The sequence below is a fragment of the Anticarsia gemmatalis genome, chromosome 11 (genome assembly GCF_050436995.1).
Source record: "Anticarsia gemmatalis isolate Benzon Research Colony breed Stoneville strain chromosome 11, ilAntGemm2 primary, whole genome shotgun sequence".
Lineage (NCBI taxonomy): Eukaryota > Metazoa > Arthropoda > Insecta > Lepidoptera > Erebidae > Anticarsia > Anticarsia gemmatalis.
Genome location: NC_134755.1, coordinates 1,092,094 through 1,107,714, shown reverse-complemented (window position 1 = coordinate 1,107,714; position 15,621 = coordinate 1,092,094). Strand labels below are relative to the sequence as shown.

The following is a 15,621-nucleotide window of genomic DNA, read 5'->3' as shown; positions in this document are numbered from 1 at the left end:
AATTCCTCGCCAATTCATTAACTCCATTTGAAATACAGACCACAATAAAACAAATATCTACAGCCAAACCCACAAGCCAGCAGTTAATGTTTCGTTAACCATTTATTAAGCATTTAGCGTTCAAATGTTTGTTTTTTAACTCTAGTGTTACGTTAATTGCCCATCGACATTCGCTATTTTGAACGCGCAAAAAGATTAAAGCGAGCGTTTAAAATGGCGAATGTAATTTGATACATTTCGAGTGGGAATTGAAAGATAAAACAGATGTATGTTTTTTAATGATTTAATTTATGTGCTTTTAAAATGTTGAATTTTTATTATGTATTTGTTCTAATTGTGTAGAAACCATTAACTTGTTGCCGTACTAAAGCAACAATTACGCAATTTTTACACTTGAAAAATTATATTATTAGTTTTCACTCAGGGAAGATTTTGAAACGTCATAGTAATCTTTATCAAGTTTGAAACTTATCCATTTGGTATAACAAGAATAAGCATAGAAAATACAGCGATCGGTTAGTTATTTATATTATGGTTAGTTAGCGATCTGTGGATAATGTAATTTCTGGTAAAGACGTTTCATAGATAGACGGTATTTTAGCAAGGCGCTTCTATGCTTCATAAAACTACTAAAATTTGTCGTTAAAACCTATCAAAGGTTCCTTGAATAACTTCAACAACAATTTGAAGACTAACCACACGTTTATCACTTTAAAGTTATAGCTCTTAATTCGACCCCGGGGTGCAGGAGCCCTATATACATATATTATATCTATGTTGTATGTGTGTCTGTTCCGGCACGTTTTGCTGACGTTTTGATGATGGCTAACTGGAAACTAACGTACGAAGTTATCTACAAACAATTGTACAGAGACGGACTTGAATTTAATCTCATCCCCATAATATAATTATCATATCGGTGACGTCTTGCAAAAAGGTCAAGTGAATCAAGATCTATGGATGTGAATGAAACAAGGGAAGTTTGTAAGGATCGTGTCAAGTAGTGTTTTCTGGTCTCTGCCTACCCCTATAAGAATATGGCTATCTCTACTACTTCTATGGTACTTATTCCTGAAACTACTCGCCCAAATTATCGAATATTTACCTTTATCGAAAACCCTGATTTTAAAAGGCTACTAGTTTTAAAAGGTAGTTTTTAACGCGGATAAAACTATACAAAATATTTGGCATTGGTTTGGCAAGACTTAGCGTCGATGTCTAAAATTACAGGTTTGGCAGATTCACAATGCTTTCCTTGCAATCTTACCAAATATATCTAATAATGATGATGATATCCTTTCTTTAAACCTAAATTCTTCTGCGTGGGAGGCAAACGGTACTCGATCACTACCTTTTATACAAAAATAATGACATTATTATATTTATTGAACCCGCCAGTTTGAAAAACACAATGTGTTTTCCAAGGCTTTCCTTTAAACACATTATAATGGGTAAAAGGAAAATTGATAAGCTCATTATTTACTTATATTTTCGTCTTACAGGAAAATAGGAACATTGCTTATTTAATATTATGCTTCTATGTTATTTAGGGATATAGTCATTCTGCTCACTATTTGGTAAACGATCAGTGGGTTAAGCAAACTTTAGTGCAGACACTCCATAGATCGATGACCGTTAAGTAGTATTTGAGCCGTTCCTTGAAAGGCATTTGTATGCTGTTTGTTAATAATTAAGATAGCAAATCAAAGTCAAAATCAAAAGCCGAAACAGAAGATTTGAATAACTTTGACGCCAGGCTTAGCATAATTATGTTAAATTATTAGTTTTTAAATATTATTATAGATATAATAATACCAGAAACTAAGGACAGGACTTTGAGCATTTTTTTAATTTGAGTAGTTTTTTTTGTAAGTTGGTAGTTATGCAATTCCAAATACAAAATAACATCGAGATAAAATCTGTTACATAAGTAGTGTTCTCGGTTATTTATATATTTTTCTAACTAATCAAAAAATGCTTAATCTACATCACCTACTTCCACATTACCATACTATATTAATATTCTCTTTGAGTTTAAAAACGGTGAAATATACACATAAGTCCGTACCTGGCGTCGTATGCAAATGGTTTGTTTCAACCGGCTGGCGTCCCGTCACTCGTCTGAATTACAAATTTCGATTACAGCTCAAATATTAACGTGAAACTTTGCGACCTACGTGTTGTAATGTCCTTTTTGCGTGTTTTTAAAACGATTTTTTAATGTTAAATTAAGTTAATAGATTGTCGTAAATATATTTTGTTAATTACGGGATTCTGCTCGCTTCTTTTTCCGCGTGAAACGATTATCTGGGGTGAGAACTCTCCCTTGTGTTAATGGGAAGACATGTTGAAAACTACCTACGAATAGATGTGTATCCGCCCTATTTCATCAAATCTGTGCCATTTACAAATTTAGGTGGCATTGAGTAACAGACTTCCATACATAAACATCCAAACTTTCGTATTTATAACATTATTATAGGTATAATTATATCTTTGGATACTTTTTCTCAATTCAAAAGGCTGCATCAGTAGAGAAGCCTGTTTGCTACGACGTAGGTCTACGCAAAGCGCTACGGTGCTACGAGACTCACAATTTATTTTCATGCGTGTTTTAAAACTCTGAATCTTGTCAGTCTGGTTTCAATAAAAAAGCAAATAAAAGTCCTATTAATAATATAGATATATAAAAATATTGTTGACTGAAATAACTCACGAAACAAAAATATAACATATTTATAATAGACAATTTGACCTTCAATTCTTTGTAACAAAAAACTAACGAACAATATCTGCCAAACGATACCTTTTCTGTTTCTAGCTAAATTGGTCTCATTATAAAAGAAACAAAAAATGTACGACATATACATTCGAGATAAAATATTATAAAAGAAACTTTTTCATATTGTCATCATACTATGTATAAGATATAAATCAAAATTAATCACCGAAATGTATGTACGCGCATAACAAATGAATAATTAAACTAAACTGAATAATTATTTTTTTAATATGTTTGTAGCTATTGGGACAAGATTTGTATGGGATGGATGGGATCAAAATTTCTACGGGAATAGAATCAGAAGATAAAATTGTACTACCTATACCCAACCGAAGTAGGGCCAGTCCGCTAGTAATATTATAAATGCGAAAGTTCGTGAGGATTCTTGTATGTGTGTTTGTTACACTTTCACGAAAAAGCTATTGACCAAATTAAATGAAATTTAATTCACTGATAGCTTATAAGCTAGATTGACACATACCTGTTATACTTTTTTATCTTGGGAAATCTTTACATGCGGACGAAGTAGCGGGCAAAAGTTAGTTTATTAATATAACAGAAATGTTCCATTTCAAATTGTTTATTTGAACAATAGAAATGTATAAACTTTTCGAGTTGCCAAGTAATTAATGTTTAAGCAAAAGTCTTGTAAGACAAATATCAACAGTTATTGATGTAAGATCATTTCACTTGAGTTTATAAAAGTTTTCGCTTTGAACTTGTATGTTCTGTGATTGAATACAGTAATGAAAATAATATTAAACGCTTGAAGAATTTGTTTTAATTTTACAAGTCACCTATACATATATTACAAATACAAAAGTCTCTGTGTATGTTCATGTTACACTTTTACACCAAAAGACGGGCCCATTATATACAATTTAAAATATATATATTTAATCGTAAGAGTATGTTTATACTAGGTGTTCAAAGAACGGCACAATACACAGGTATTCTCTCCATGCCCTCATATGGAATACACAATCAGTGAAAGGTTTTATCTCAGGGTCGACGGTTTTATATGCAGCTACGGCTCATGGACCTGAACTTCGATACTCTGAAAATCTCTTGATAGGAAAAGTCTGACGGAATTCGAAATCAAAACTGAAATCGTATATATCAATGATTCCGAAACCCATAACCATAGCAGTGTAAAGCTCAAAAGATTTACTGCTTTTATGGTCTCCCTGGACCACGAGGTCTCGAGTTCGATTACCTGGTCGAATAGGTCATGTAGTCCCGTAAAAACAGACTAAAAAGTAACTTAGCGACTTAAACCTGAACCATTGATAGACCACCTCATTGCGTCAATCACTTGCGTTACTATCACCGACTACAACTGGATTGAATCTGAAACACAATCTAACGAGATAACCCGGAACATTGACGTACTTACTGCAAAAAACGCTGAGCATGAATGTTTAACGTGCTTATCGTATAGGTATATCTATCATACGACAAAATACACCCACATACTCATGAAAACAAAATTTGGATAACATTATACTTAATTATAAATTTGTCTTGCGAGTGATCTTATTTAAATAAATAAATAAATATGATTGGACAACTCACACACGGACATTTGATTCCAAACTAAGCAGAGCTTGTACTATGGTAACCAAATAACTTATAAACATTCTTATATACTTTTAAATACATACTTATATAGATACATTAACATCCAGGCTCAGAACAAATACTCGTGCTCATCACGCAAAGATTTGTCCCGGGTGGGATTCGAACCCACCACACTCAGCGCTCCGGTTGTTGCGGCGAGGTGACCGCTTAAACCACTGCGCCAAACGCGCAGTTGATTTAATTTTTGGCTTTCAAACACGATGTACGGAACAGAAGAGCGGTCTTTAAACACTGCTTATACTAAAAGATTCTAAAGACACAGCAAAATTCATGGAAAATTTTGTTAGTCCCTATTTCCCTAATGTTTAGAATATAATGCCTTCAAGATTGACTGCCTAAGAATTTTCAGACAATATTTTCTAGTACACATTATTTGGGAATCTTGATCCTGCATTTTACTTCGCCTGCATTTCCGACGGTCGTGGTAAAGTTAAAAATAAGTAATTACGTTAGCTCTCGTGTAACACGCTACACTGAAGTTTCAGGTTATATTTTCTCTTTATACATACATAGATACATTCTCTATATACATACACACATAAATAAAATCACCCTTTTCTCCATAGGGGTCGACAGAGACCAGACAACGCCACTTGGTACGATCCTCACAAACTTCCTTTGCTTTATTCACATTTATACAAATTCTCTATAGGTACGATCCTTACAAACTACCTTTGCTTCATTCATATCCATACATTTTCTTTATAATCGACTGCCTCCGTAGCGTAGTAGTTTTGTTTTTGCGTCGGGAGGTCATGGGTTCGATTCCCACACGCAACAATTAATTATTTGTGCGATTCACAAATAATTGTTTCGAGTCTAGTTGTACTTTGTGTCCGTTGTTTGTATGTTTTAAAAATCCAAGAGCAATTGGTAGAGCGGGAGGTGTCTCTTTAAAAAAATATATAACCAATATTCAAGAAAACCGTGCTTATATAAAGACAATAGCTCACAAGTTCCCGCGTCAGGGCTGAGCGTCAAATATGTGTAGTCTGCTGATCAACAAGGCTGTGATGGATTGACTCGCGGGAGAACAACATATTGTAGTGATGAATATAAGCTTATGTAGACAGACATGTTCATTAATCTTAAACTAATATAGCGGTTTTAAGATGATTAAGTTTGTTCGCAATTACATATACATTATATTATATACATTTTTTGTTATTATCTCTATTATTGTGTCAAAGATAAGGTGTTCTGAGCACGGAAAATTCGATTTACAACTTTAAAAGCTAAAGAATCTCTTTAAGGCAGTGATCACATGCTCAAGATATTCAGCTACTGAATTTACTTTACGATTCCACATCATTAATTCAAAATTCTAGACGCCCATAGCCATCATCGGTCGGTTAACGATCTGTGCGTTAAGCTAATCTTGGGGCGGTTATTCCATAGATGGGTGACCGCATTTGAACTGATCTCTAAATTTCTATTTCAAATTATTTCTAGCCATAGCTATTGCAGATGCTATTTCATACAACAATATCTAATTTACACGCAATCTAACTACACACTAAACATGAACCATGGTAGTCACGATATAATCCATTACGCTCTGACAGGCATGCGTCTCTTGCTGCATGTTCAAACATGGCCGGACGATAGTGCTTTACCACTGAGTTATACTGATTTTAGTGCAATGGATTTTGATATGATAAAGATTAATGTTCTTAGTGGTTGAGCAATTAGTTAGGTAATGTAAAGTATTGTATGTGTAATACCTTATTATTCATATGTAGGGTACATATTATATTGTTTAAATATTTTAGTAAGTATAAAAATAGGAACGTAAAGCTGTACAGATTGTCTGATTTCAGAAACTTTTGGCTGATATGCATATATTTTTCACTAATAGTAAGTATTAAGTAACTATCAAATTACTTTATCGCTTAAGCAAAAATAGTCTATATTTATGTAGGTTATAACGCTTACACTATTAGCTTTACCACTATGAACTAAGAAGTTTCTTAATAAATAATGGGCTACTTTTATCTTTAATTTGAGTTAGGGCTTAAATAAATAATTAATGCTTAAAACTAGCTGTATCCTGTAATTACCAAATTAGTTAGAAGTTAGAAAGTTATTATGAAATATCATGTTTTACGCTAATGATAAATAAGAAAACAAGACCCTTATTACATTTCAAAGAAAAGACAAAAATCGTAGCGCACATTACATTTCCAAAGGTCCAATTCAGAGCCCGTATGTAACATCATCAATTGAAGACCCTTTTGATGTCAACAAACACTAACTGAATTATATACCTACATAATATATGTTTTCGCGACCTTGTAAACCATTTACAGCGCCTTCTGACCCAGGTGTGTAACCTTACGGCTAATTTAATCGAATGATCAGTTTTGTCCTTTGCCTGCCTTTACCTCGAATTATTTATCTGTAAAAAAACATTATGTCATAGACTTTCCCGCCTTTTTACTGTTTGTTATTGTACATAAACGTACATGTATTATAAACGCTGAATATTGTTTAAAAGCATATTGTGAAGTTTGTAAGGTACTCTTTCTCGCAAAAAAAACTACCGAGTGGATTTTTAAGAAATATACACAGATAGTAATTTATATGAAGATTAACACTTATTATACTTTTTATCTAAATAATTATTTGTGCAGACGAAGTACGACAAAGCTAATTGATTCATGAAATGATCAAAAGAGTAAACAGAACATAACAATATTCCTAGTTAAACTGAGTCAATGTGTATGTAATAAGTTAAAATAATTCCCGGGAATATTCAATTCGTATTTAACCAACAACGCTAGCGGCCCAAGGCTCATAGATAATTATATTTGATCCTATTTGGCTGTATACATCGAACCTCTGTTTGCCACTCCAAATAAAATAAATATCGGGATTTCGGATGAATCAATAAGGACTGCGAATGATGACATTTTAGATTAGATTACGTTTTGTTGATATTTCGAAGGGTGTAAATAAATCGACGAATAATTATGTTTACTCTGATAACGCCTTCTTATTTGTATACCTACATAAATGTATAATAAATATAAGTTATAGAATATAGAGACTATTTTTTATTTCGTTTGTAAGTTAAGTTGTTTAACTCCAGGGAAAAAAAGACTTTTCGAGGCCATTCTCATAATAATTATTGACTTTAAATATCGATTATAGACATGTTTGAATCATATTTATAGCAATAATTGGCATACCTACATTTTAAGATAACCCACAAATTCGTAACTTACCCAATGAAAATTGAATCCGTCTACCGTAACACACAACAAACAAACATCAATGAAAACGACCTAATATATGGTTGACCTTATTTTAGTACCTTAATTAGAAAGGTCGCGGGATAATTAATGACCTTAATGAATAACAGCTTCTACAGACACAAACTCAGTCTGTCGCTAACACAACCGACTAAGTTAATTTATTTCGAAACAATAAGGAATAACCATTAACAAATACAATGGCCAAAATGAACTAGATTTTCTATAAGGAGTTTTCAAGTCGTAAATTTTCTGAATCCTGTATTAGGCTGTTTGAATTTACGACCTTAGCTTAATATCATCTTGGCTTTATGGCGGATAGTTTTGGAAAGTTGCTGACTTCGAATTTTATTGTTGCCGTTAAGAAACAACTTGCTTTTGTAGAAATCTTAGCTTTTGCTATCGGGATATTTTATTGAAATCCAGATATTACAATTCAAAAGATCTACTAAATAACTCTACTTTAAATACAGTACCAACTTGCTTTGTTTATACTTAAACCAATATTTATGCATAGTTACCTGTGAACTAAAAATAATATATTATTATGAGCGTTCCTATATAAGTCCTGACTCCTTTCATTTTTTGACCAACAATTGAGTAGTAGTGAGTTAAATTTATTAATAGTATTCCTGATAGAATTACTTTATTTATACATATACCTACAATAATATTGTTGTACACGTGTGAAGTAAAAAAATAGTAAATCATTTTTTTATCTGTTTATCTTAATTATACCTACTGTTAAGATGCAATAGGCAGTAATTTATACTATCTTAATGATTTCTTGAAATAAACATTAATGTTTCGTAATATTCGTGAATATTGTCGTTAGAAGAATAGGTACAAATCACAGGCACAAAGTACATTCGTACCCGAAACAAATATATCTCTAAAACGTGCAGAAATATACACACACATCTAACATTAAAAAACAAGGTAACGAATTAAAATGAATTTTGTTTCTTGTTTGCTTGAACGAACGCTTTCTGAAACTAGCAAGAAGATTTTGATTCGATTTAATTTTCCTGGAAAAGGCTGCGCTTTTCTGCAATAAAGATAGAAGCGAAACCGTGGGCAAAGGCTAGTTTGGTAGGGATTATTTATTAGTGAGTTCAAATAGCTATCTGCAACATGTATCTTAAACAAAACAAAAGATGGACTCCGCTTGCTATAAATTACACCTTAACAAGAGCAAACATGTAAAATAATTTACACCCTTCATAAACTTTCACTTGTAACTATACAACCTCTGCAAAAGTTGCACTATTTTAATTGGAAAATAAATCAGTCTGGCCACAGCGTACAAACAGTCCAAATTAGCTACAAAAATAAGTTATTAAGTTGTCGGCGGTATCTCGGAGAAGCAACGTGCTCTTAATGGCGCTGCGGTGTGAGGGGTGTGTGTAACTACCATAATTACGCGAATGATACATCTTACACACTTATTTTGATTAGACCTTATTTATTGTAGGATTTACGGATACGTGGCTTTGATTAGCTGTGTAGAAAAAATATAAGTTTCATAATTTTCCCGCCAAAAGTAATGTCATTGTCACACGTCATATTAATCATGGAGGTCGTGTAGAGTTCAATGTAACGGTCAAGGAGACAATTTAATTAATTATAAACATACATAAATAGGATGTGCAATATTAAAATGCCCGCCCATAAAATTAAGGATGGTGCTATAAACATTAAACAGCCATTAAAACCATACGTCAATATTTACGAGCTATGATATTATGTATTACAACTTACAACAGTTGTAACCATTTAACCACTGGCTGGATTTGGTTTGCCATTAATAATATTGTGGGAATAAGTTATCATTTCTCATCTCCTTTTTTCTCTATATTTATTTACCTTGTGTAAAATCTGAATCATTGAGTACGTAGGTATGTCCAAAATTAGTATAAATAGGTATGTGCCATTGGATGTTATTCTTATCAATATGGGTCCAAAATAAAATAGTTATATTTGTGCACGCTTTATTTAGTTACATCAGTATTTATCATGCAAAAGATAACATTATTATCTTAATAATATTTAGGTAGGTAGGTACCTATATCACATTTTTAATAACAGTAGGTAAGTTACTTTACCTACACAGTATCTACCTACGTCATTCTTACAAGCGCTCTTCCAAAAAAATATAAAAATACATGTGTGATACGAGACTGAACCTTCATTTTCATACTTAAATTGTCCATTTTGCCATCGAAGGGTTATTTATCTTTACATTTTGCTTCTTATATTACTACGCAAGAAGTTAACTCCAATATCGACAGCGTCCATGGCCGTGCCGGGTGCGGTCATAACCCCGTAACCACCGTGACCGTAGCAATGAACTACTTTCAACCCATTTATGACCTCAGGCTCAACACGAACGGGCTTTCTATGAGGTCTTAAACCGACCATGTTGCTCACTACTTCTGCTGTCTTCAAATTAGGCAACAATTCACAACAACGCTCCCTAATCGCCGCCGCATCGTGCTTACAATAATCTAAATTGTAACTGTCGTACTGCCTCACTCCGCCCAAAGTAACTGTCCCATTCATACCCGGGATAATGTACGTATCATAATCACCATAAAAGGCCATCTTAACCCACGGCGCCCTCACCTTTATCACTTGACCTCTAATAGGCACCAGATCATGATCGTTACACAAGTATTTCGCGCCCATACCTGCGCAATTGAACACTAAATCGAAATTCGATAGTGATGCGAAACTTTCGACTTTACCATTCACCAACTTTGCTCCCTTCTCAACAATCTTATTGGCCGTATATGGCAAATAGCTTTCGCATTCGACTTTCAATGTTGAGAAAAACGCTCCGTATTTCGTACCCTGGGGGCCGAGCGTCAATTCGGCTTCGCTGGCGGCTCTGTAGATAGGCACCAAATCTTCAATGAGATGATTCTTCGTTACGTGAGGGTTTTGCTTAGAAAATATATAAGTGGATAAACTCATAACACCGAGCTGAGGCGCTTCTGATGTCTTCAATATGTCGTCCCAATAATTCCAAGAACGATCAATCCATCTTTTGGTAATTTCGTCTGTCGGGCCCTTAAATGATGTTCCCGGGCGGAATATTCCAGCGGCGACGTGGCTCGTAGTTTCATTATTGTATTTATCAGCTATGACAGTGATGTTGCAATTATTGAGTTGTTCTTGTAATAACTTGGCAACTGTTAACCCCACCACTCCTGCACCTACCACTGCAATATTTGGTTGATTGCTCATTTTTTATCTTAGCTTAAAGTGATCGTAGATATGCTGCAACAACAGAGAAATTTTCGTTTTATTATTCTTATCAAAACAATAATAAACAATAACCTATCGACCCGATAAGAATTTATAAAGGAAGACTTACATAATGATGTAACTTTTCGTGGTATGTCACATTTTAAAAGTCCATATTGTCTCTAAGCAAATAGCGTTCAATGTATGCCTTGTATTCATTTAACGCAATAAAGTGTAATCTAATTGTACCTATTTAAACTATTTGGGTATTACGCAGAAGTATACATTTGACGCAAACGTGATACGACTTCAAAATAAATGCACAGATAGTGCTTTTTTTTATAGGAAGAGACTTATCTTTATTAGCTTTATCAAACCACTTTAAGTGAAGTCGCCTTTATTAATTTGTACAATCATATTTTTATTTCATATCTAGTTCCATTAAATAATCCAAAATACTAATTTAAATATTTTTATAGGACCGTAGACAATATTTGCTTTGAAAATATTCCCAAAAATTTTCTTACGAACATCTTATTTTACGAATTTTGTAGTAAAAGTTGAATTATGTATAAGATTCAATTACAAACAAAAGTCACCTTATTCCAAAAATAGACAACATCTTGTAAATAAATATTTACTAACTAATATATACATAGGTATATTTATCTTAGCGCAATAAATAAAAAGTTCAACTTACCGAGTGAGTAACTTTATCTGTTACTTGTTCACAGAATCAAGACCTCCCCGGAAGAATTACAATCAGTTATCATCTAATGAGAAGCTTGATAACAGGCAGACAGATGATATTCACATCGAGGAAGCAGAGGTTGAATCGGACGCGAGCAGCACCGACTTAGATGAGCGCGACACCCGTGGAGTCTGCCCACCGTGTGCGCATGACCGGTACAACAACAATGTCCGTCGACATGCACATGACGACTTCAGTGACGACACAGATTACGGTAAGTTAAAATCATCACTAAAGTTCATAACAAACAAAAATTTAAACAGAACAGTATTTTAAACAAATCGATTCGTAACTCGGGCATGCGCAACACTGCTATCGAACTGGTTTCACTGAAAAAAAAGCACAAAGTGTCTATGGACTAGAGCTATGCCAAATGCCAAAAATGTCATATGACTTGACGTTTGTTGTTCACCAGACGAAGTGGGCAGTGTTATTCATTTTATAAACGGTTTTATTAAAATAGCGATATCCTGCTATTTCGCAATATAAACGAATTGAGTGTATCAAGCAAGAGCAACAATGGCGAACTTAAAGACAGACTTGGATCAATATTTGTTGAAGAACGACAATCGGAGGAGTTATAATTTTAGTTTACCATCGTTTTCGACTCCCAGTTTTCTAAGTAGAAGTACTGAGGAGAGCCCGAGCACTGCCAGTAATGCATCATGGTTCGAGAACGTGCAAAAAGAGTACTTTACCCTGGTAAGTATCTTATTTCGTTTAATAGATGAAGTATGAATCATTGAACCACTGACACTAAATGACTTTGTTGGCAAAACAAGACATCAATCCCAGTTATAATTACATCACTGTTTAATTGGCCGAGTGTAACATTAGTAGATATCTGTGTAGAGATAACGCTAATCTAACACAAAACATTTGTTTTGACACAGATACACAATAGCTGTCTATACATAGAATGTTGTAGTTATAAACAAAGGAGTTTTAGTACATTTCAACCTCATTTATATACCATAGTTATTTTGATAAAATAGTATAAATATTCTTCCTTAAAATGTTTGGCTTTTAAACATATATATTTATATGGGTTTTTACAGCATTCACAGTGTGTCATCAGCAATCATGGGGTTTTACAGATATTATGCTAATTTTATCAGGCCATTTTCCCTCTTATTTTTATTATTTACACAATACATTACACTATTCCCACACTTAGTTGAGGCATAAACATACATACATATCATCATGCCTAAACCTCATAGGGGCTGGCAGTATATAAATAATACCTATTGACACACTATTAACATAGTTGGTTGTCATATCTATACTTTTTTATCTCATGTAAGTTCAATACTTAACAATATCAAAACATAAAAAGCACATGCCGTAACTAACTATTACAAGACAGTATATTTTTCTTAAATTTCTAAATATTTGTGTTGTGTTATTTCAGAGTCGGACACAAAGGTTCATGGGATTTGGTATATGCCTGTTTCTGGGGATCTTATGCTTTATCCTATCGTTCCTGTACCTGCCTGTTATAGTTCTAAAGTCCATGAAGTTCTCATTGCTATTCACATTAGGAAGTATCTTCTTTATATTAAGGTAAGAAACAATACTTTACTTTGTGGTTTAGCACTTAACCAACTTGCAATAGGAGTCAAAGTAATCTAAGCTATCTGAAGGCTTTCGATTTGTGTGTCTATTTTACTTAAGTATAAATTCTCATATAATAGCATTACTGAACTAAACAATTTAAACCCAGATAACATACATTTTTATTTTAATAGTCAAATTATCTTGTACTTGTAATTTCTGTATCTATTTTAAGAATACTATCCAAATAAAATACAACCAAGTCATATTAAGTATTTTACAACCATATGAGTTTATCCTAGTGGTAATGACCTCATAGCATTAGAAAAGGAATTAGTCATGATTCACAAGTTTAGCTGAGATTACATATAAGCATCGCATATTTCATCATCATAATTATTTAAAAATGTTTTCTGAAATTGTATTATTAACCAAATTGTACAACAGTTTCAGTTTCCTCTATGGACCATGGGCTCATCTGAAATCAATGTTCAGCAAGGAAAGAGCACTCACAACGACACTATACATGTTGACCCTTGTTGCAACATTATACTCTGCCTTATACCTCGGGAGTACACCTTGGACAGTAGTCTGTGCAGTTCTACAAGTCATTACGTTGTTCTGGATGATGATGGGCTCCATCCCAGGTGGTTCCACCGGAGCTAGATACTTCGGAAGCATGTTCAAGTCATCCGTATCCAGCACTCTACCGATATAACATTCAACAGACTTTTTAATATACTTGTATAGATATATTTTAATTAAGTTTTGATATTAAGATTGTTATTTTTATACCTAGATTAAAAGGTGACTTGTGGGTGGTTAAACTTAGTATTTAATTACGAATGTTTATTACTAAATCAATCTTATGAATCATTAGTGTGATGGGTCAATGATCGACCTATATTCTTGAAATTAGCAGTCATTTATCAGGCTTCAGTTTGTAATAGTAACTTCCATAGGTACTAATTAGGTTTTCATTACACAAAATTGTTGTTTACTGTACTTTTGTTAGTGTACATCTGTCATCATCATACAAAACCGATATTTCGTGCTACACAGGCAATAAACTGAAATACAATTAAGGCTGATATTTATATTGTTAACCTTCTTTATTCGGCTTTACTTTCTCCACTGACTAAGTATTTAAAAAAAGTCAAAGTTATCCCTTGAATAAAGTTATTGAGCAATAAAAGAATCGGCCCTAAGTTGTGAAAATGCGTCTATATATCCGCGGCAAAAGAAACAACCATAAGCCGCTGTAATACGAATTGTTTCGCTATTAATATCGCGATTGGCTGCTATTTATATATATAGATTTAATTAAAGATGCGTAGACGCTAGTAAGGTTTTATTTACGTTCCGTCCGTTACGTACGATGCTGACAATTGCACGCTAACACTAACCCTTCGTTCCTAAATAAATTATATGTAAGAGTCTCGTTATGTCAATAATAAAATAGTGTAATTATTTGTAATATTTAAGTGAATAACTTGCCTTAATTCGGATAGTTAATTTTTAATCGCGCCTTAAAAGCATACTTTCTATTGCATTTATTTATTAAAATACATATCACTTTAAAAAGCATATCTTCGGTAATGCTAAATTTAATTTTGTAAATTATTTTCTGTATGATTATTTCATCTGTATTTCAAATCTAGATTAGTCCGGAGTACGGCTACGTGCCCGTTATATAGCAATAGGCTCGCCCCCTATTCCATGGGACTAACATTGTTAATGGTGAAACGAGAATTTATTTCATACACCTCTGCCTAGTCCTTCGGGAATAATGTATGTATTATCATCTAGTTACTAACTACGAAATCTTTCTACTGCCTTATTCATTATGTATTTTGACGGCTAATAAGCTCAAATTTTCACACGGTAATTAAAACACCAGGAATATCTTTTGTAAATGAATTTATTTGAATAAACTTAATACTTTTTACTACCATTGTCTTATTTGAATATCAACCTTTTTATTGTATACGACTATTGCAGTATTTAATTGACTGACTGCCTATTTCTGGGTTCGATTCCCGCGCTCATAGAATACCAATATATTCCTATTTTACTATTACATACTCTCATCAATTTAATTTATTTCCATAAGATAAAACTGATGCAAAATCACTCCCGATTATCTATCAAATTGTATTTCCAGTTTGCTGTTTACTTCGACGACCGTTCGGAGTTCGATTCCCACTCAGATCAAATACATAGCTAATATTACTCGAATAACATACTGTGTGTAATTTGAGGAAAGGTGCCTGCCATACCATATTTGCAATACAGTGCACGATTAAACTGGGTAGTTATGTGAATACAGCCACTTATCGCTAACGCAATATTGCGTGTAAATAGGTTAACAACTTGCATTTTATTTC

General features: G+C 33.3%; 3 protein-coding genes across 4 annotated transcripts in view; 2 read left to right on the top strand and 1 right to left on the bottom strand.

Annotated features, from left to right (window-relative positions):
- Positions 1–15,621, top strand: part of LOC142976507 (uncharacterized) — a 215,958-nt gene that overhangs the window by 197,454 nt on the left and 2,883 nt on the right. The window contains exon 2 of the mRNA XM_076119916.1: positions 11,661–11,891. Within this exon, the coding sequence (XP_075976031.1) occupies positions 11,661–11,891 (231 nt within the window). The remainder of the gene's footprint in view (positions 1–11,660; positions 11,892–15,621) is intronic.
- On the bottom strand, positions 9,652–11,767 carry Daao1 (D-amino acid oxidase 1). 2 transcript variants are annotated; one of them, XM_076119913.1, is made up of 2 exons: positions 11,627–11,767; positions 9,652–10,959 (listed from the first exon to the last, which is right to left on the bottom strand). In XM_076119913.1, exon 2 carries the CDS (start codon positions 10,924–10,926, stop codon positions 9,916–9,918), a length of 1,011 nt encoding a protein of 336 aa, XP_075976028.1. In that variant the 5' UTR covers positions 10,927–10,959; positions 11,627–11,767; the 3' UTR covers positions 9,652–9,915. The 2 variants fall into 2 exon arrangements, with proteins under 2 accessions (XP_075976028.1, XP_075976029.1); XM_076119914.1 differs by lacking the exon at positions 11,627–11,767 and adding an exon at positions 11,057–11,191.
- Positions 12,050–15,182, top strand: LOC142976506 (uncharacterized). Its single transcript, XM_076119915.1, has 3 exons — positions 12,050–12,379; positions 13,092–13,243; positions 13,682–15,182. Exons 1-3 carry the CDS (start codon positions 12,197–12,199, stop codon positions 13,950–13,952), a joined length of 606 nt encoding a protein of 201 aa, XP_075976030.1. The 5' UTR covers positions 12,050–12,196; the 3' UTR covers positions 13,953–15,182.